The sequence below is a fragment of the Harpia harpyja genome, chromosome 14 (assembly GCF_026419915.1).
Source record: "Harpia harpyja isolate bHarHar1 chromosome 14, bHarHar1 primary haplotype, whole genome shotgun sequence".
In the NCBI taxonomy this organism is placed as follows: Eukaryota; Metazoa; Chordata; class Aves; order Accipitriformes; family Accipitridae; genus Harpia; species Harpia harpyja.
This window is the reverse complement of record NC_068953.1, coordinates 18749831-18768596: the sequence shown is the minus strand read 5'-3', so window position 1 is coordinate 18768596 and position 18766 is coordinate 18749831. Positions and strand designations below refer to the sequence as shown.

At 49.6% G+C, this 18766-nt stretch overlaps 1 protein-coding gene across 1 annotated transcript; it reads right to left on the bottom strand.

Annotated features, from left to right (window-relative positions):
- Nucleotides 1-4972: 4972 nt before the first annotated feature.
- On the bottom strand, nt 4973-16944 carry CILP (cartilage intermediate layer protein). Its single transcript, XM_052807932.1, is given in 10 exon segments — nt 4973-5737; nt 5740-7991; nt 8627-8784; nt 9249-9357; nt 9466-9780; nt 10934-11119; nt 12560-12613; nt 13602-13685; nt 14936-15062; nt 16797-16944. Coding segments are annotated over 9 exon segments (3360 nt in total). The 5' UTR covers nt 14997-15062; nt 16797-16944; the 3' UTR covers nt 4973-5596.
- Between the last annotated feature and the right edge of the window lie 1822 nt (nt 16945-18766).

The following is an 18766-nucleotide window of genomic DNA, read 5'->3' as shown; positions in this document are numbered from 1 at the left end:
TGGACCCAACTTTTCTGATGTACCAGGTCCCCAAGCACTGGAAAATGGATTGTGGTTCGTTATGACCTGAGCAAGATGAATGGCGAGATGTGACTCCCACAGAAAGAATACAGTATCAGAAGTTCAGGCAATTTAAGGTTAAAAGTTTTTAGATGACCAAAGTGTTAAATCAGCGGCTTTGTTCCTAGGAATGACTTTTGAGGAAAATTCCTTGAAAGTTCTTTAATTCCTTTGCTTTTTGGAATCTGCTCTGGCATCATAAAGTTGATAGCAAAGATGAGCTATGTTTCTGTGCTTTGCATCTCCAAAATGACATGGAGCAAAGCAATGTTACTGCCAGGTGGCATGAAAGCTGCTAGTTGGAATATTAGCTTCCAGCCTGCAGTGTCTGCGTTAGGTGTTAGCATCAGAGAGAACCTGTAAGGCAATTTGTGCATCTCTCGCTGACAGTTTTAGACTGCGCCTCGTTTGAGATCTATTGCTGTTAGTCGTTGCTGACAGGCAGTAATTTCAGTTCTAACTAAAGCATAAAGCAACAGCGAAGAGTTTGGGGGAGTTTGAGGTGGCATGTACTCAGAAACCCTGTAGATGGTGCTCGCTGCATCTCTTTTAGGGGAAAACCAAGGTCAGCTGAGCAGAAGATCGTGAAAATATGGTACAGAATGTCTTCAGTTAGTTGTTTAATACCAAATAATGTCTAAACCATATTGTAGCCAGGATATCTATACTTGTAACTTAATCTTTTGATCTGTGCAGAGTTTGCTTTAAGGCTTCTCAGAATTGCTCTCTATGCGAGAGGTTATCAAAGATTAGACAGTTCTTTGTTGCTTAACAGTTAATGTCCTAGCTCTGAATATGCACAACTTTACTCCAGTTGTTTTATGGAGGAAAAGAGGGTAAGATTAATTTATTTTTTTATGGAGGAAATCTTTGGCATGCTATTTTTGGCACGGTAGAGAAGCTTTAAAGGGAATTGGTGTTCCCCAAGCAGCTGTTAGCTGAAATGTCTCTTTGGAAACTTTGCTTTCACCTAGCTCTGTAGGGATTTGACTTGGTAGGTAATGAAAATCTGATTATTTTTGCAGAACAGACAAAACAAAAATGGGGCATTCACTGATGAGGTGTGGAATAGCATGTCAGGGTTGACTCTGGAACATAGACATGGTGATTCAATCCCCGGTACCACTGCTGAGGTCAAGTACAGCCACCCTAGCAATTGGAAAGTGATACTAGCAAAATAAAACAGCTGTCCTCCTCTCGAACGAGAGGGGGAAAGTAGCAGAGGTATTCATAGACCCAGCATCCGCTATGGCTCAGTTTAAGATCACTGAAGCCAAATTACTGGTAGAACTGCAAAACGTTTGGGCACCAGAAGGGCTCTGGTGTTGGATAGGGATGATTTAATCTTGGATTTCAAATAAATGTTAGAGGGAGTGATATTTCCTAGGATGCTGGTGACTCGCAGTTAGATGCATCTGCTTCATGATCAGAAACCTTACTATTCCCCCGTTTCCTAGGAAACCTCTTTATTCCTGTTTTCTGCTGAATAATTTACAAATAAACAAAAAGTATAAGTGACTAATCACAGGAGTACTTGAGTCTTTTTAAAAAGTTGATTGCAAAATCCCTGAATAATTTGAAGGTTGAGACTAGACAAGAATATCTCTTCTTTTGTTTATCCTAACTGCGGACAGCCTGGTAGCTTCTGGGAAGCAGTATTTTCCCTTTCTTAAAAACAGGAGGAGGGATAGATCACCAGATTTATCTGAGGGTTGGAAACTAAGTGACCTTAATGGAGGATGCTTTGCCATTAGCCCCAAACCTCCTGATGTTTAGGAGCCAGGTCCTCTGCTTCAGCCTGTTTCTCAAGGTTGGTGGTCCATAGGCTAAGGCCGAGGGAGGAGCTGAGTCACAGCTTTCCTGCATTCCTCCAGCTGATGCTCTTGTTTGATATCTGGGAGTGTGGGTTCAGTTTCAGGTTGCAGAAAGGACACTGCTGTACACTGACCATGAACACAAGCGCTCAGGAGCTGGAGAAGTCAGAATTGACATTGAACTATAGAATCATAGAATCATAGAATCATTTCTGTTGGAAAAGACCTTCAAGATCATCAAGTCCAACCATTAACCATGCCCCCTAAACCATGCCCTGGAGTACCCTATCCACTCGCTTTTTGAATACCTCCAGGGATGGTGACTCAACCACTTCCCTGGGCAGCCCATTCCAATGTTTGACAACCCTCTCAGTAAAGAAATTTTTCCTAATATCTAACCTAAATCTCCCTTGCCTCAACTTGAGGCCATTTCCTCTTGTCCTATCTCCAGACACCTGACAGAAGAGACCAACACCCACCTCACTACAACCCCCTTTCAGGTAGTTGTAGAGAGCGATAAGGTCTCCCCTCAGCCTCCTCTTTTCTAGACTGAACAACCCCAATTCCCTCAGCCGCTCCTCATAAGACTTGTGCTCAAGGCCCCTCACCAACTTGGTTGCCCTTCTCTGGACACGCTCAAGCAGCTCAATGTCTTTCCTGTAGTGAGGGGCCCAAAACTGAACACAGGACTCGAGGTGCGGCCTCACCAGTGCCGAGTACAGGGGAACAACCACCTCCCTGTTCCTGCTGGCCACACTGTTCCTGATACAGGCCAGGATGCGATTGGCCTTCTTGGCCACCTGGGCACACTGCTGGCTCATATTCAGCCGGCTGTCAACCAGCACCCCCAGGTCTTTCTCTGCCAGGCAGCTTTCCAGCCACTCTTCCCCAAGCCTGTAGCGCTGCATGGGGTTGCCGTGACCGAAGTGCAGGACCCGGCACTTGGCCGTGTTAAACTTCATACAATTGGCCTCAGCCCATCGATCCAGCCTGTCCAGATCTCTTTGTAGAGCCTCCCTACCCTCAAGCAGATCGACCCTGCCTCCCAACTTGGTGTCGTCTGCAAACTTGCTGAGGGTGCACTCAATCCCCTCATCCAAATCATCAATAAAGATATTAAACAGAACAGGGCCCAACACCGAGCCCTGGGGAACACCACTCGTGACCCGCTGCCAGCTGGATTTCACCCCATTCACCACGACCCTCTGGGCTCGTCCATCCAGCCAGTTTTTCACCCAGTGAATAGTGCACTTATCCAGCATAAAACTTATGTGAGGGCTGGGTGCAAGGACCTGCTGTAGCTTTTTCTCCTAGACTTTCTTAATGTATTTGGCATGGTGGCTCGTCAGTAATGACAGAGTGTTAGCACTGAGTGGTGGTTGTTGGGCCAAGGTTGTTTTCTGCTGATAGTGTTTAAGCACCTGTGTTTGAAACCTCTGTCTTGCTCTGTGTCCAATGTACTCTGCCAGCAGCCTCCTCTGAGAGCTCAGGGAGTTGGTGAGTGCAGAGATTAGTTTGTTCCTCCAAGTCGGAGTTAAGCTGCAGTGGGGGACAGATTGGGGAAACTTGGAGAGCTTCTTGCTGTTTCACAGATAGGCAGAATTTCAGGCTGTAGGGCTGTGAGCATTTCATTCCTGTTAAACAGACATTTCTCCCCAAAAGGAAGAGCCCTGTACTCTGCTGTGTTTTGCTCTGGCAAGCCCACATGCAGCACAGGGACCAGATCCCAAGCCTGCTTTCATCCATGTATCTCCTGGGTTGGTCTGTAGAAGTGATTTGTGTTACTTCACCCTCAAAGTGATGAAACTAAGTTCGGGATTTGGCTGGCTCTCGGCAGAGGAGGAGGGGAGCAGAGGGAAGAGACATTTCTCTGCGAGTCTGCAGCACAAGCCAAGAGCTCTGTGGGAAGGTCCGAGCTAATGCTCCCCACTGGCTGCCTTGGCCCCAGCTTGTGCCAAGCCCTTGCAGCAGACTAGACACAAAAGAAAACACAGAGTCTAAATTCATTGGTATGAAGAGGATGTGCCAGAGTATTCCACAGCTCTTCCTTTTGTGCTTCTCTTCTATAACTGTCAATTTGCATAAAAACATGGATTATTAAGGGGTTTTTTTACCTTTTTAAGCATGATTCAGGCTGCATAGGCACTCAGTCCTGCACAGCTCTGCATTTAATGCCTAGGATGCCCCGTGTCAGACCTGAAAACCTGTTCTGAAGCTTGCTAAATGCTATTGAAAGATTCCCCATGCCCTTGATGGGCTGTAGGTAAGACACCATAGACCTAGAACTGACTTCATACCCATAGGAGGGGATTGGGTCGGAGAGGGAGATCTGTGCTTGAGCATGTGTTTGAATTCCAGTTTGCATCTAGTACCACTGCCCACCTTTTTGTGCTCTCTCTTGGTGGAAATTTCGGTGTTGGAGGCTTGCTGGCTTGCCTGCACCCCAAAAATTTATTGCCAGTGTGTGGGTGTAAACACAGGATGTCTTCTGTGCTGATAAGGTACTCGATTCTGCTCTAGAAGCAATGGGGGTTTGATAGGGCATTTTAATAGGTCATTTGGAGATGGATCACTGTCTGTCTGACCCCTCTGTGGCCATCTGTACCTTCAGCTAAGAGCAGCTTCTCACCCAGCAGCATCCTGCTCGCTGCTGCTGAATATGGAGGGAAGTGTACCTTCTCCCTGTCTCTGCACCTCCCAGCTCTGCTCTACGTTGCCTGGTTTCCTATCATCCTTAAAGCACGAGTTCCCAGCCCTCTTTTCCCCCCATCTTGTCCCACTCTGAGAGCCCTGCTTCTGCCTCCTTAGTTCATCCCTTGCCCAAACCTGCTGCTCCACTTCTGCCAGCACTGTTGCTGACTCTCCACATCTCAAGCTGGGGACAAATTCCCTGACCACAGCATGCCGTGGCCAAACCCTGGACCTGGGGGAGCACCAGCTACCCACCAAACCCCTCACCCGTACCCAGGATCAGTCTCACATTGATAAAGCTGTGAGCTGTTTGTGAACAGAAAGGTGAAATTTTGCAGGTTATTCTTTGGTCAGCTCTACACGTGGTTTATTTACTTCGGCATTTCAAACACAAAAGCAACACAGCATTGTCAAAGTTACAAAATTACTTTTTTTATTAACCTACCCTATCAATAGAGCATGGATTTTCTTGTCAAATAATGCAAGAAGCAAGAAAAAACTGTAGTTTTATCCACGTGGAGCCTACAAATCCACATGGCTTCTCTGTGCTATCGAGCATGTGAGTTCTTAGAAATGCAGCTGCCGGTAGTTTAGCTTGAATACAGTCATTCTAAAACAAGCTAGAAATAAATAAAATACTTACATTTCAAGTACAAAACCTTGCAGTTGAATTCAGTATGAGGAAATCAGTTTATTCCTTTTCATGTTGCCAACTACTGTACAGGTACTTGGGCTGGCAAAGTCTGCAGATGCAGAACAGAAGAATGTTTTATGTATGTGACTTAATTGAATCAGGTGTTTAGTCTTTCCTTTAGGGTATCATGTGAAGCTGTTTAATGTCAGGCAGAAAGAAGATTTTTATGGATGCATTTAATAAGACATGAACTCACTGCCACTACTGGCCCCCAACTTTTGCCTCATGTCTTTCCTTTCTGGTGAAAAAAAAAAAAAAAAAGTGCACCTTAATTATGTCTCAAAAATAATGACACCTACTAGCTTTGAATTAGGTTATTAGCAGGTAGGTGTTTCTTTCAAATTATATTTAATCGAGTGTGAGCGACTTTACTAAGGCTCCTATACAGCTCTAGTATGTGGGAGAACGTTGACCTCTCATCGGGATCCTGCCTTGGGTGGTTCGGCGGCTTGCTGGCTGCCTTCGGTATGCGGGGCTCTCCCCTGGCAGAACCAGCATGGACTGCTGGCCCGAGTTCCTCTGAGACTGGAAGATGCTTTGTTCAGCTGCGCTCCTCTCCGAACAGGTGAAAGTCAACCCAATGCCAACGTTGCTCTTCATGGTTCTGGAGGTGCCATCAGATGTGCCATCGAAACACCTGCCCAGAGCGATTTCCTTGGCGATCCTTGGGTCTTGATCAGTGACGGTGTAGATGCCATAGTTGTGTCCCAGGGGGTCGAGAGGTGCCAGCATTGTGTACTCGCTGGAGTCATTGTTTGTAGCCATGGGGAGGTGGTTCACCAGGTACTCATGGAGCATGCTGTTGACGCTTACTCGGCGGCAGCTGCCTTGTGGGACCACTTTCACGAGCGTGCGGTCCACACGGTCTTGGTCAAAGAGCATGCCGCTGCACTTGAACTCCAGGCAGGCTGCTGACACATCCGGCTGCTCGGAGTCACGAATGCTGCGGACGTCCCTGATGCCGTAGAGCTTGCCAATGGTACGCGGGTGCGTCCCACCCATGTTACGAGATCTTACGTTCACTTCTTGGGGTCCATTTATTTTTACTTTAATGTAGCAGGCCCTAAATTCCATGGGCTTGGGCCACCATGCCAGGTAGTCATCGGTCCAGCTCATGAGGTCATCTTCACTGAAGGGAACAGTGTTGTAGTCGTACCGGTCTCCCTCTATCCTGTAAAACCTGAAGTGAGCAGCACTGTGTGGAGCTTCCTCGCATTCTTTTAGGTTTTCATAGGCATAAACAGGGCCGTTGTTCTCTTCTGGGGAATTAGGGCTTGGCTTGGCCATGTTAATGCTGAATGCTGTTTTCTTAGTGTTGGAGTCCTCGTGGTCTGTTCTCCTGTAGTTGAGCTTGTTGAGATATGGCTGTGGGACTCCAATAGCGTTAGGGTTGAGTTTGGGAGCAGAGGACACAGCTTCAAGCTCTTCGCCCCCCATGCTTGCCAATATATAAGCTGCATAGGCCTCAGGGTTTTGCTCGTCGCAGAAGGCGGGCACGCAGGCGCCGTTGGGACCAGTGACTACGCTGTCGAAACGGCCCCATGCTCTGGGGTTGGAGGAGAACCCCGGTTCTGGCTCCATGTTTATAATAGAAATTACAACCCCTTGGATCTGCTCACTTTGCAGAAATCTCTCGCTTCTGTAGGCTCGGACTTTGACGTAACACCGTCTGCTCTCTGGGACATCCAGGTTAAAAAGCCGCCTTTCTTTGATCTCCATGTTCCCAACCAAAAAAGTTCTCTCCTCCCTTTTGCGCCGTCTGCTTTTCTCAGGGTTGAAGTCCCCTTCTTCCTCCCATAATCCTGTCTCCGGGTTCAGGGACCAAAGCTTCATCTCTTGCAGGTGCTCTGGCATCTTGACCTGAGCAGCATCCAAATGAACCTTCACATCTTCTGCATTAAGAGACTCGGTGCCCTGCTCGTCAGTGAAGTCCACAGAAAACATGCCATACGTGCGGAGAGGAAATATGTCTCCTTCCTCGTCTACAAAGTTCAGGTCACTTTGTGTCACAGCAGCCGTTGAGATGTTTCTTGGGTCCAGAAATGTCACGCTGGCTTTCACTTTGCCTTTGTAGGCTTCTCCATTTTTCCTGTAAAATGCATTGGGTGGAATTTCTAATTCGGCAATTGGATCATCTTCTTCCATTTCTCCCAAAGAAATCACGTTGGTTTCGGTGGATTCCAGTGTAACGGGGGCTTTCTTTCTTAGTAGCTTGATCTCGTGAAACACAGCACCTCCATTTTCCTTGAAGGGCAGAACTTTCGTTGTGTTCACAAACTTCTGCAGCCGATCAACAAAAGTTAGAACAAGTCTCTCCGTGTCTGCTGGGACGTGGATGGAGAAGGTTCCCTTGTAGCCAGTCATACTCACTCTCTTGTTGCCCATGTAGATGTGGCCAAACCTCAGTGGCTCACCGTTATCTGCTGCTGTGGCTCTGCCTCGAACTGTTATTTTGGTCTCAGTGCATTTTTTGCAGCCACATTCTACAACAACTTTAGTGGGGAGCGTGTACCCATTGCAGGAGATGTCTCTGGTTTCCATCTTGGACACCCCGCAGCAGTAGGCAACGTTATCCTTACACCGGAGTCCCTTATCCAGCTTCCCAGCGCAGGTCTTCGCTGGGCACTTGCCCACGTCATAGTAGAAGGAGTTTGTTGCTTTTTGGAAGCAGTCGTGAGGAAGTCGGATGAGGTGGCTTTGGGGTTGGGAGTTGCAGGCTGCCTCTTGTCTTCCTGTTGAATAGGATTTCTTAATGAGCAGCATGAAATAATTGTACAGTCATCGCTATGTGGTCTGAAGCCCTCAGCGCTAAACATTGCTTCCAATAACAGTGAGGTTTTTGCAGCCATAAAACAGGTGTTTTGCAGGATTTTGGTTAGCTGAATTTATCTGGCCTCTGTTTTGGTGAAGCAGATGCTCGGCTTTAACTTTAGGTACCTGACTAAGAGCAGTGCTGTTTGCAGGAGCGTCTGAGCTCCTGCTTACCCACCACTGCCATCTAACTCACCCTCGGCTAGATGTTCTGCAGCTGCCTGGCTTTTTGGCTAGGGACAGACTAAAATGTGTCCCAAGGTTTAAAAAAACCCTAAACAAACAGGAATATGCACGTCAGGCAGCAAGTGCAGTGAGAAATCTGCTGAAAACAGCAGATTGAGCTTGGCAGGTCACCTGCAATCCAGAGCTCCAGTTTGTAGACAGCATCTGGTTCATAACCAGCTCACACAAGCTTATCTGCTAACGGATGCATGAAATAAAACCTGCATACTTTTCCTGCAAATCTTCTTTCCCACATGTATCACGATTTCTGGTTTCTGCACGCTGCCGCCTCCCCAGCTGCTTGGAGAGCATCATGCACATTTTCTCTTACCTATGACAGCAAGCTTGGCAGATTGGGACTTCGCCGACCCACCGGCACTGCTGGCCTTGCAGAAATACTCTCCAGACTGGTCTCTGTTCAGGTTCTTCAGAATCAGGTTGTTTTTATATTTGTATAAGGAGGGATCCAGCAGTGAGCCATTGTGGTACCTGCCAGGAACAGGCAGAAGGTTAAGGGGACAGAGGCTGACCGCCTGGCCGGAGCAGAGTGAAGGCCAAATCCTGCATCTGCAATGTGGATTTTGCCAGACCTCTTGCCTCAGTTTCCCCTCAGTGGCATCACCTAAAAATTATTCCCCATCCCCTGGCAGTACTGAGATGTGGCTGCTGGGCAGTTGGCAGGCAGGCAGAGCTGCCAGTCGTGCCTGCTGAGGTTTTTCAAACTCTTATTTGTATGTTTTTCCAGTAAGTCCCTCGGCAGATGACGTTACTGCACCTGTGAGAAATTCCAGCTCTGCACATCTCGAGGAAACCATCATTTGAAGCAATTGGTTCTGAGCATATTTAGCTGTTTTATAGCTAAAAAACCCCACCTTTGTGGAGATGGTAAGGAGAGAAATGTTGAATCTGCGGGACACCTAAGACTTCTGCCTGATCAAACTTGAATTCCTTACCAGAAATAGCGGTCAGGGGCTGGGCTCCCAAGGGCATCGCAGCAGAGTGATACGCTCTGTCCCACTCTCCTGGCTTTGTCCTCGGGGCTCCTGAAAATGTAGGGTTTGCCTGCGGGAGGAGGAAATGGCCATCTCATTACTCTTCCAGACCTAAAATCACAGTTTATTTCCGATTACTGCATAAAGCCTCCTGCATTCCCCCCCTCTTTGGGACTACCTGATCGTTGCAGCTGCACTTGGATCGCCAGGTTTCTTCTGTTGCTCTCAGGCACGGTGACAGTGGCTGTTGCATATTTGGCTTTCTTTATTTTAAGTGTGTTTTTGCCATCGGGACAAACCCCTGGGATCCTAAACATGCCCCTGTTGTCGGCCGTTGTCAACAGCTTGAGTTTCTTGGCTTGCAGGTAGACCCGGGCATCGACAGCGGGCGACCCATCCTCAAGAGAGACCTTCCCGTGCAGGGTTGCATCCTCGCACATGCAGGCATCGCAGTCGGCATTGACACGGCCCATGGGGCAGGTGATGTTGCAGGCTGGAGGAGAGGCAGGCGAGTCAGAAAGCAACCTGGAGTCCCCGTAATGCTCACGGCACAGTCTCGCGTCTGCTTTTAATTTAGATGCAATAAGGCAGATACTGCATAAGGAATAAATTGTATCCAAACCATATTTTTACTGATTATCAACAGCTGTGCATTAGAAATACAGGGACGATGTCATTTTGAACCTGACAATTAGTAGAAAGCAGCCACGTGGATATCGTTACAGCTAGGAACTGTTATTTACCTTCCCCAAAGGGCTGAATTTCAGGGAAATTTGAATCCAGATCAGCATGTGAGCTCTTAGCTCAACCGTGGCAAAATTACAAATCCAAATGCCTTAAACTTTGTAGGTTTCTGTTACCAACTCATGCCCAAAAGTCATGGCTTTGGTCTATCTTAAAAGCTGTCACCCCTTATTCAGTGGTATCCTGGCTTGAGCAGGACATAGGTTAATTGCCAAATGAGCATTACCCAACGGGTTTAACGAATGGTCTCCCAAACAGTGATTCTGAAACATTTTCATTGCCTATAGTGATAAATCCTAAATAACGATCTATCTCTTCCCAAGGCAAGGGCTCAGCTCATTCCTTTTATAATCACAGAGCATCCCTGTACAGCAGCTACCTGATAATTCTTTTATAGCTGGAAATGCAAGAAATCAGGGAAAACCTGAAACAACTTTCCTGGAGAAAACATAGACTATTTTCAGAATGATTTGTTTAAAAGGGGATTAGAAGAGTAATATAATTAATTACAAGGCCCTTCAGCAGGGGCTGTGGCAATTCGATATTCCCAACTCTTCCCCTTCTTGGAGATTGCATGGAGGCAGCTGCCTGCAGTCGCTGACTCCACCTTGAGAGCTGCTGTTATAACAAGATTAATGAGATCTTTCCTATATGCCCAGGATCTTTATGGGTCCCTGATGATTCCCCGTATCTGGATCCCCCCCTTATCTTACTATTTGGCTATAAACTCCCCATGCTCTGCTCCCTTAGTACTCCCCAGCCCTTCTGGGGAAGGCACCAGCATCACGAAATTCTGGGAAGGGAGAGAAAGATGGTAAAATGACAGTGAAGGGAATACAATGCCTACACAGTGGTGAGATCAGGACATCATCCCCTGCCCGTAAGTGAGGTTATAGGAGCACCTGAGCAAACATGTCCAATGCAGAGCCGCCCTTCCTCAGTTGCTTCGTTACAGTGCACGCCCCAGAGGTGTTCAGCTAGGCAGGATCTGGTACGCTTCTGCACACCGGTTTGGCCACACATTGCTGAGCACTCGCTCCATTTCGACCATGGAGACAAAAACTTTTTTGAATCTTGCACCAGTGGACCTTGAATAACATCAGTGGTGTGTTACTGAGACGCACATCACACGTACAGCTGTCTGAAAACGGGCAGTTGTTTTCTTAGCAGCTTCTCTATAGCTTCTATAGAGCTCAGACTATGCATTTGGATATTACACGCCACATGGATTAAACAAACTCAAAGCATGCTCAGGGAGCTGGGAAATAAAGCAGGAGGAGGCATCTGAAGGCTTCTGACTTAATTACCTGCAGGCTACCGAATTCAGGATGACTAAGATAAACTCGAGGGGAGCAAAGTGCATGCAGCTCCTGCTTAGTGTTGAATAACTTTGGCTTAAAGGAAATCAAACACACATTGTCATTTAAATGCTGTCTGAGGGTCAACGCTCGCCTGCATTTCAAATGCGGTTAAATAAAAAAAAAACAAAACCCCCAAAAGGGTAAAATTGTTGATATTATCATGTTGAATGTCTTTAACCATACTTCAACATATGTTCTCTATAGGGGAAGCATGTGTCCTATTGTGAACACCAGTTTTACTGTGTGCAAAACAGAAGCCCAAGATGCTACCGAGCAGGCTGAGCATGTTAGGGGCCAGCTGATATGTAAAACACAAAGAGGGTTTATAGAGAGTTTAATATGTGGTTAGATTTTGAAAGGAATTTCTTTAACCGGGCTACTAGATGGTATTAATTTAAGCTGCTTTGAATGGATGAGATCCACTCCAAGTCTGTGGTTTGGGTTTATTTTTAAATGACAATGTTCTAATAATGTTTATGAGGATGCGCCTGTGACTAAAGTTTCTAAAAATGAGGTTTCTTAGAGACATGTGCCATGTCATCTCCCACACCTACTCTTCCACTCGATTTGTAATGAACCAGGTTGGGTTATTTCCTAGAAAGGCAGACAGGCACACGGCTGGACTGTTCCAATAGTGGTGGTCGAAAACGAACCCCTGGTTTAAAAAAGCAAGTGGCTGGAAAAGACCATTTGAATGTGAGCAGCCACGGGAATGTCATGTCTGGTTTGGAGCAAGCACTTGGCTTAGATGGGTGAGTTTTTAATCTCTTGGCACGTCAGCTTCTCCAAGTTCAGCATCCCAAGTGGTGCATCCATAGACCTTATTTAGCAATTTGGGGGACGTGGTCCCGTCCCAGGCAGCACATGGATAAATGTCCGTCTGTACTTGCCCCAAGCAAAAATTTAACGTGTAACAGATTAAAGTGTGGTCCTAGTAAGATCCTAAGCTTGTTTAGAATTGGCTGCCTTACTCTGCAGGGCTGGTGATGATAAGAAAGGAGGAGGGGAGTCCTGCAGAGGAAAAATGGCATTATATGGCTCTGGGTAGCACCTCAACAGCACAAAAAGCAGAAAGCGGAGGAGAAGGGAGAAGCTGAGGGGTTGAGCACCAGCGGGGACGTGGGGAGGGATGGGGCTACCCCACGGCACCAGCCGGCAGGAACGTACTGCGTCTGGCGTAGGCGAAGGTCGGGTCTCCCCTGCGAGAGCTGCTTCTTGTACCTGCGGGCAGAGGACGTGCGGGGTGATTTGGGCAGGTTTTGCCTGCTCCCTGGCTGAGCACCGGTCCCTCCCACTGGCCTGGCTGTACCAAGCCTGGCTGCTCAACCTGACCAGGTGTGGCACACCCTCTCCTGGAGTCAAAAACTGAGTTTACAGCTCACTGCTGCCAAGGGCAGACGCTTTAGTTTCCAACTGCATTGGTCAAAACCTCAAGATTTTATTTTATTTCTCCCTAGAGAAGCAGGAGTCAGCCCCTGCTCTGTAAGCCCCAGCCTCAGCATCACTGCCTTATGCTATCCACTTTGAGGGGAAAACAATTTTCCTGATAGTTTTCTTAAAAATACCTCTCAGCAGGTGGAGGGGACCTCTGAGTGTCCATGTTTTCAGTGCTTTGATTCTCCCCAACAGCTAAGAGAGCTGCTAGGAGCTGGATGGGAGGCTGGGAAAGTCCCTTAATCCCTTGGCTATGGCATCAGCATGTCCAGCCCTTTCAGTCCCTGCTGGAATTTAAATCCTGAGTGCTGGGCAGTAAAGCTTGAGGGGTCAGGGTATCTCCTGGGGATTAATGAGCAGAGTGGGTTCTACAGGTAATTAATGCCCCACAGGCTTTAATTCTAAAGCAATGGTGTTGCAAACTGTCCCAGGCGTGGTGACAGGCTGGGCAGGGGAAGGGCAAGTCAGAGCACGTGTTTGCCCATCCCTGGGCTCTCCTCGCCCTCCCAGCCCACACGTGCCTCCCACGGGAATCGGGGCTGTGGTCACGCACTTGACCTTCACTTTTCCAGGAGAGGAGCCAAGAGCATGTGTCAGCAATAGCCAAAACCCTACAGGAGGTTGCAGATGATTAACATTTATTCCATTGCCTAAATGTCCTCACCTACTCAAATAGTATTGTTCAGTTGTAAATTAAGGCTGAAAAAAAATAATATGCATGCAAACACCTCTTGTCCCGGCGAGGGAAAGCTGCCCGAGCTGGGAAATAACTTACTCTCCAAGCTGAGCATTACCAGCGGGCTGAAGGTTTTCTGTCCTATCTGGATCCTGCCGAGGGCTGGTTTCAGAAGCCTTTGACCTAAGGGTCAATAAATTAGAGATTAAATTAGATTAATAAGAAATTAATTAGATTCAAGGGATTGGGCCTCCTTAGGCTCAGTTTTTCAGATTTCCCTTTGGGTTGTGGCTGGTTAGAGCCACCAGTTAGAGCTCCTGTGGGATGCAGTGCAGGAGATGCCAAGTGAAGTGTGTGACAGAGATGTTCCACAGCATCACTGCAGCTCAGGTGTGATGCAAATTTGCCATTTCTCTTATCACCCAAGAAAAACTTTTTTGTGCTTTCTGTGTTGGAGCAGCTCAGATCAAATCATCTTTTTATAGCTGGAGACATAAAATATATCTGCCTCTCTCTGTCCAGGGAGAAATGAACCCGAGGTGGATGAGGTTGGTTGTCGCTATGGGGCATGGACTGGTTTCTGCAATTGCTTGCTGCCTGTGTGCCCAAAGGGAGCTTGTGGTCGTGGCTGGTTCCTGGGGTGCTTGCTGGGACCAGTCCCATTTAAACTGGGGAGCTAAGCCCGAAGCTGCCCAGCACTGGCTCTCGCCTGTGCCCAGCTCCTGGGGGCTCAGCACCTCCCTAGTGACAAATTGACTCTCCCTGATCTTAGCCCCAGGCATGTGGCCAGAGTACTTCGGGGCAAAATTCCTTTATAGCCTCCGAAAACAAATCCAAAGAGGCTGCAAACAGGTTTTCTCTGCAAGACCCGCTGGAGCAGAGGGGCAGGTTGCTTATCGCTCAGCGCTTTGGTATGTGCGACCTGCCAGAGCCAGCAGCAGACAGATCCTGTTACCTCGCGCATCGTCTCCTGGAGAAGAGCCACGTTGCTTCTTCCCAAGGGCTCAGCTCAGAGACTGGGCTTGGTTCGTGCTCGGGCGATAGATGAGGTACTGGCCAGGGTGGGTCTGCTCAGAGCAGAGGGGAGCTGGGATGGGAGCCGGGGTGCAGGCTGGGCACCATGGGGTCTCGGGGGTGGCAGGCAGGGATGGTCCCAGCACATCTGGTGGGCAGGGGGGGCTCATCCCTGGTCAACCAGAGGCTGGCTGGCTTGCAGACGGGCCTTGCCCCTGCTCTGTGGGCTGGATGGACACCAGCGCTCATCTAGAAGTCGTTTGGCTGGATGAACCCTGCGCTGACCCAGAGCAGCAGCCGGCATCAATGTCGAGCCCGTGTCTGCTGGCTCAGCGGCCGCCGGCAGACATGCCTTCATGCTGGCATGCCCGCGGGCAGGGGACAGCACAAAGACAGGAATAGAAACGTTTAACCTTCACCTAAAATGGACGTGGGTCCCAGGAGGAGGATGAGGATGATCCATGCTTTTGCGGTGACCATCGTTGTCTCCAGAGGTGACTGGGGGCTTCTCGGAGTATCTGCAGCCGTCCCACACCTTCCCCAGACCTGTGGAGACAAGCCCAGCTGTGTCAAGGCTCACCTGGGGTCCTGCTGCTTTCAGGGAGCTTCTCCCAGGCTGAACCAGTCCAAAACATGCTGTGGGGCTGCTTATACCCCCTGCCCACCCATCCACCCCCAGAAGCCCCCCACTTAACCCCCGAGGGGGAGCAGCAGTGGCTCTCCATCTGCACTCACATCCCCTCCACTTCTCGCCATCACATCTGAGCCCAAATCTATTCTGCAGAGCGCTGTTTTGTAATGACATCTCTTTAAAGTGCCTTTTAACAGCTTAAATGCTTCTGCAGGGATGCTCTCACAGCCCGTGGGGTTCCACAGGCCCCCCCGGCACCCTGCTCTGCCCCCCACATGAACAGGAACATCTTCATGCCTCCATTCCTCTGCCTGAAAACTGGGCTTAGTGCAACAACAGCATCTTATCCCAGTACATCATGGGAGCGTGGGGAGGGGAAAGGCTCCTGAGCGCCTCTGAAAGCAGAAAACCCCATGCACAAGCCAAGTCTTCACTGCAAATGTGAACAAGAAGCCAAATATTCTCCTTTTTCTGCACTCAGAGATGAGGGACTGAGGCTTTGTGTTGCTCTTCCCCAGCTCAGCAAATTCAGATTTTGTTTTAAGTGAGTCCATTAGCCCTGCAGCGTCAAACATTTGGGTATTTGATTTCTGAAGGTACCCATGGAACTGGTGTTATCTCGAGTGACACTAGCTGGAATTCCAGGTGCTTTATTTTATGCACCTAAAATTAATGAACTTGGGGGGTGAAAATTTTGCCTCAGCCTTTCAGTGCCTCAGTTTACCCACAAAAGGAGGCTGACAAAAGGCAGCCGCCAGTGAGAACACCCTGTTATTTGTAAGCGGTATTAACCATCCGCTCCGAGACCAGGGAATGTGGGACTAGGAAATACTTTGATTATGGCTCAGCAAATCCCAGTCAAGCAAAAATAACAAGCAACACATGAGTGGTGTTTTGTGGGCTTACGGCGGGGTTGTGAACTTGCAGCCAGACAAAAACCAGGAAAAATTAATCCAGGCTGAAAGACTGTTTCCCACTCGGCGGCTATTTTGGGAGCTGTCTGCGACTTGTTCGGCGCTGGGTTTGGAACGGGATGCATCCCTCTTTCCCTGGGACATGCGATGCTGGGAAAGGGGGGATTCAAGTGGCTGGATCCCAGTGGTGGGGAGGGTTTGGCATCGCCGGCGTCCCCTCTCTGGCAGGGGGCTGGGGGAGCCGGCGCGGAACGGAGCCGCGGGAGATCAAACAGCCCTGTGTGAGCAAACCACTGTCCCCCCCCGAGCCCCCGGCTCTAGCCATCCCCATAACCCTGTCCCAAACCTATTAGCTGGGATGAGGAGGGGAGAAGTGGGATGCAGAGAACCGCATCCCCACTGATGTTTTCCAGCCCGCAGGCTCTGTGCCTTCATCTGCCCATCAATTATTTTCCACCTTGCCCTCAGTCACAGCCACTCTTAATTACACCACCTTAATAACACAGCAAGATTATATAACCGCTAGCTGCAACAAAGGGGAAAAACTTAGCAGGGTTGGGTTTTTTATTTTGCTCTTACCTACAAAAAACATAAAATCCACAATTAAGGAGAGTCTCGTCCTCTCGCCACAGAGCCGCCAGCCGAGCTGCGGTCCGGGGGCGAGGCGAGGGGTTGTCAGCTGCGGGTTAAGGGATTTGTAGCCAGTTGGGAAGAAGAGAAAGAATTGCAGCTTACCGAAACCTCCCCTGCACTGCCGCCGAGCTGGCCTGTGTGCGAGCCTCCCCGCAGCCGAGGCGGCGAGGTCGCTTATATAGCCCGGCGTGTTGCTTAGGGGATGGCAGCGAGCCACCGGCCGCCGAGCAAAAACAGATCGGACGAGCGAGGAAACCGCAGGCTGAATAATCCCTTAGCAAGGTGATGGTAAACACAAACCCTCAGCGAAACAGCAGCCGCCGGGGCTGGCGGCGATGCCATGGCATGGCAGGGTGCTGCGGGCAGTGGGGCAGGGCATGGTGTGGGTACCATGTCCTGGTGTGGGCACCGCATCCCGGCACAGCACCATCACTGTTAGAGGTTCGCCCTGGGTCCGGATCCAAAATAGATGCTGCTGAGTGTTGAAGATGGAGGTACAGCATACAGGCACACAGTGCAATGAGTTTTGGGGGTGCTTTTTTGGCTTTTGCCTGGTCTGGGACAAACGTGGTGCCCACCCAGCATTCTCCGTGGGGTTCCCACGTTTTGTGGGCGTGGGGCAGGGCTCGGCTGGGCACTGTCCTCTGTGCTGCATGCACTGCCGGCACTGCCCGCGCTGCCCACTGGCCTCTGCCCCCACACTGGCTCTGGTAGGGGTCAAACGAGGATGCTGTGGGGATGCGAGGATGTGGGACAAAGCCAGATGGGTTGGTTTGGACACCTGGGGTAGCATAGAGCTGCAGAGGCAGAACCATCCTTGCAAATAAATGTGACTGTGTCTCACTCAAGCCATGGGGGGATCTAGCAATGACCTCTAACGAGAGCTCCCCATCTGCCCCAGGCTGGCTTCAACCCCCCCAGGTCTTTCCTCCCTCTGCAGCCATGTTTCTCCCATGTAGCCCACGGCAGCCGGTCCTGGCTCGGGGCTCCTAGGTGTTGCACAATGCGTGCGGCCATGTGCGAGCGAGTACCACCCGTGCATGCAGTCCCGGGCACTGTGGGGCTGTGCTGCTAGTTTGCTGCAGGAGTCTGGCGCAAAAGCATGTGCTTTACGTAGTGGGAGGCATCTCTGAAGGCTGGGGACAGGCATCAGGGCAGCCAGCAGCGTGCGGGATGTGCCAGCGGTGTCCTGGGCTGCCTCTTAGTAATCCTTGCCGGCCCTGCTGCCAGAGGGAGCGGTGCAAGAGGAACATAGATCAAGATGTCACATAAAAAATAATTGGTGGTGGCCTGCACCGGCTCCCGTTTATGTTTACGAGGGAAAAGGAAAAAACACCTGGGATGTGCCAAAAAGTGGCAGAATGTTTGTCCGGTGGGCAAGGAGTGCCTGGTGAGCTGGAGGCCCCAGACCTGCAAGATAAACACAGAGCTCAGCTGCGTTTCCCCTCCGTGATGAGGACTAGATGTGGGAAAGGTGCCGAGACTGAGAGCAAGGAATTAATCTTCCCCAGATGGCACCTACCTCCTGCTGTGGCCGGCCTGTCTCTAGCACAGCACTGATGCCTCGGCAGGCAGCTCCAGTCCCGCTGGCTGCTTGGCACGTGCTGGCATCGATTTCCATGGGTCACACTGTGGGATAAGGAAACGTGCTGTTCTGCAAAAGGAAAAAAATGTTATTCTTTATGTTATGGAAACCAAGTGATAGCTCTAGTCCAGTGCAGCTTCAGGTGTTTCTGCATGGGATTTTGCAGCCTCTTTAGCACAGGTGTCTCCTTCCTAGCATGGGTGTCTCCTCTCCAGCATGGTTCCTGCAAGACAAGCTCAGGAGCCACGTGTGCGGTTTCAGGAGTGGGTCTGGGACACATAAGTTTATACAAAAACCAAGTCTCTGGAAAAGTCCGGTTGTGCAATCTCTCTTGGCTTGGCCATCCCTCGCTGCAGCTCCAGCATGTGGCTGACATTGGATGGAGCAGCACGAGCAGAGCCCCAGATATTCCCAGCACTGAGCACCACTGGCTGCACTGTGGCTCTGGGAGATGCTCAGCTGCTTTCCATCCGCCTGAGATGGATGA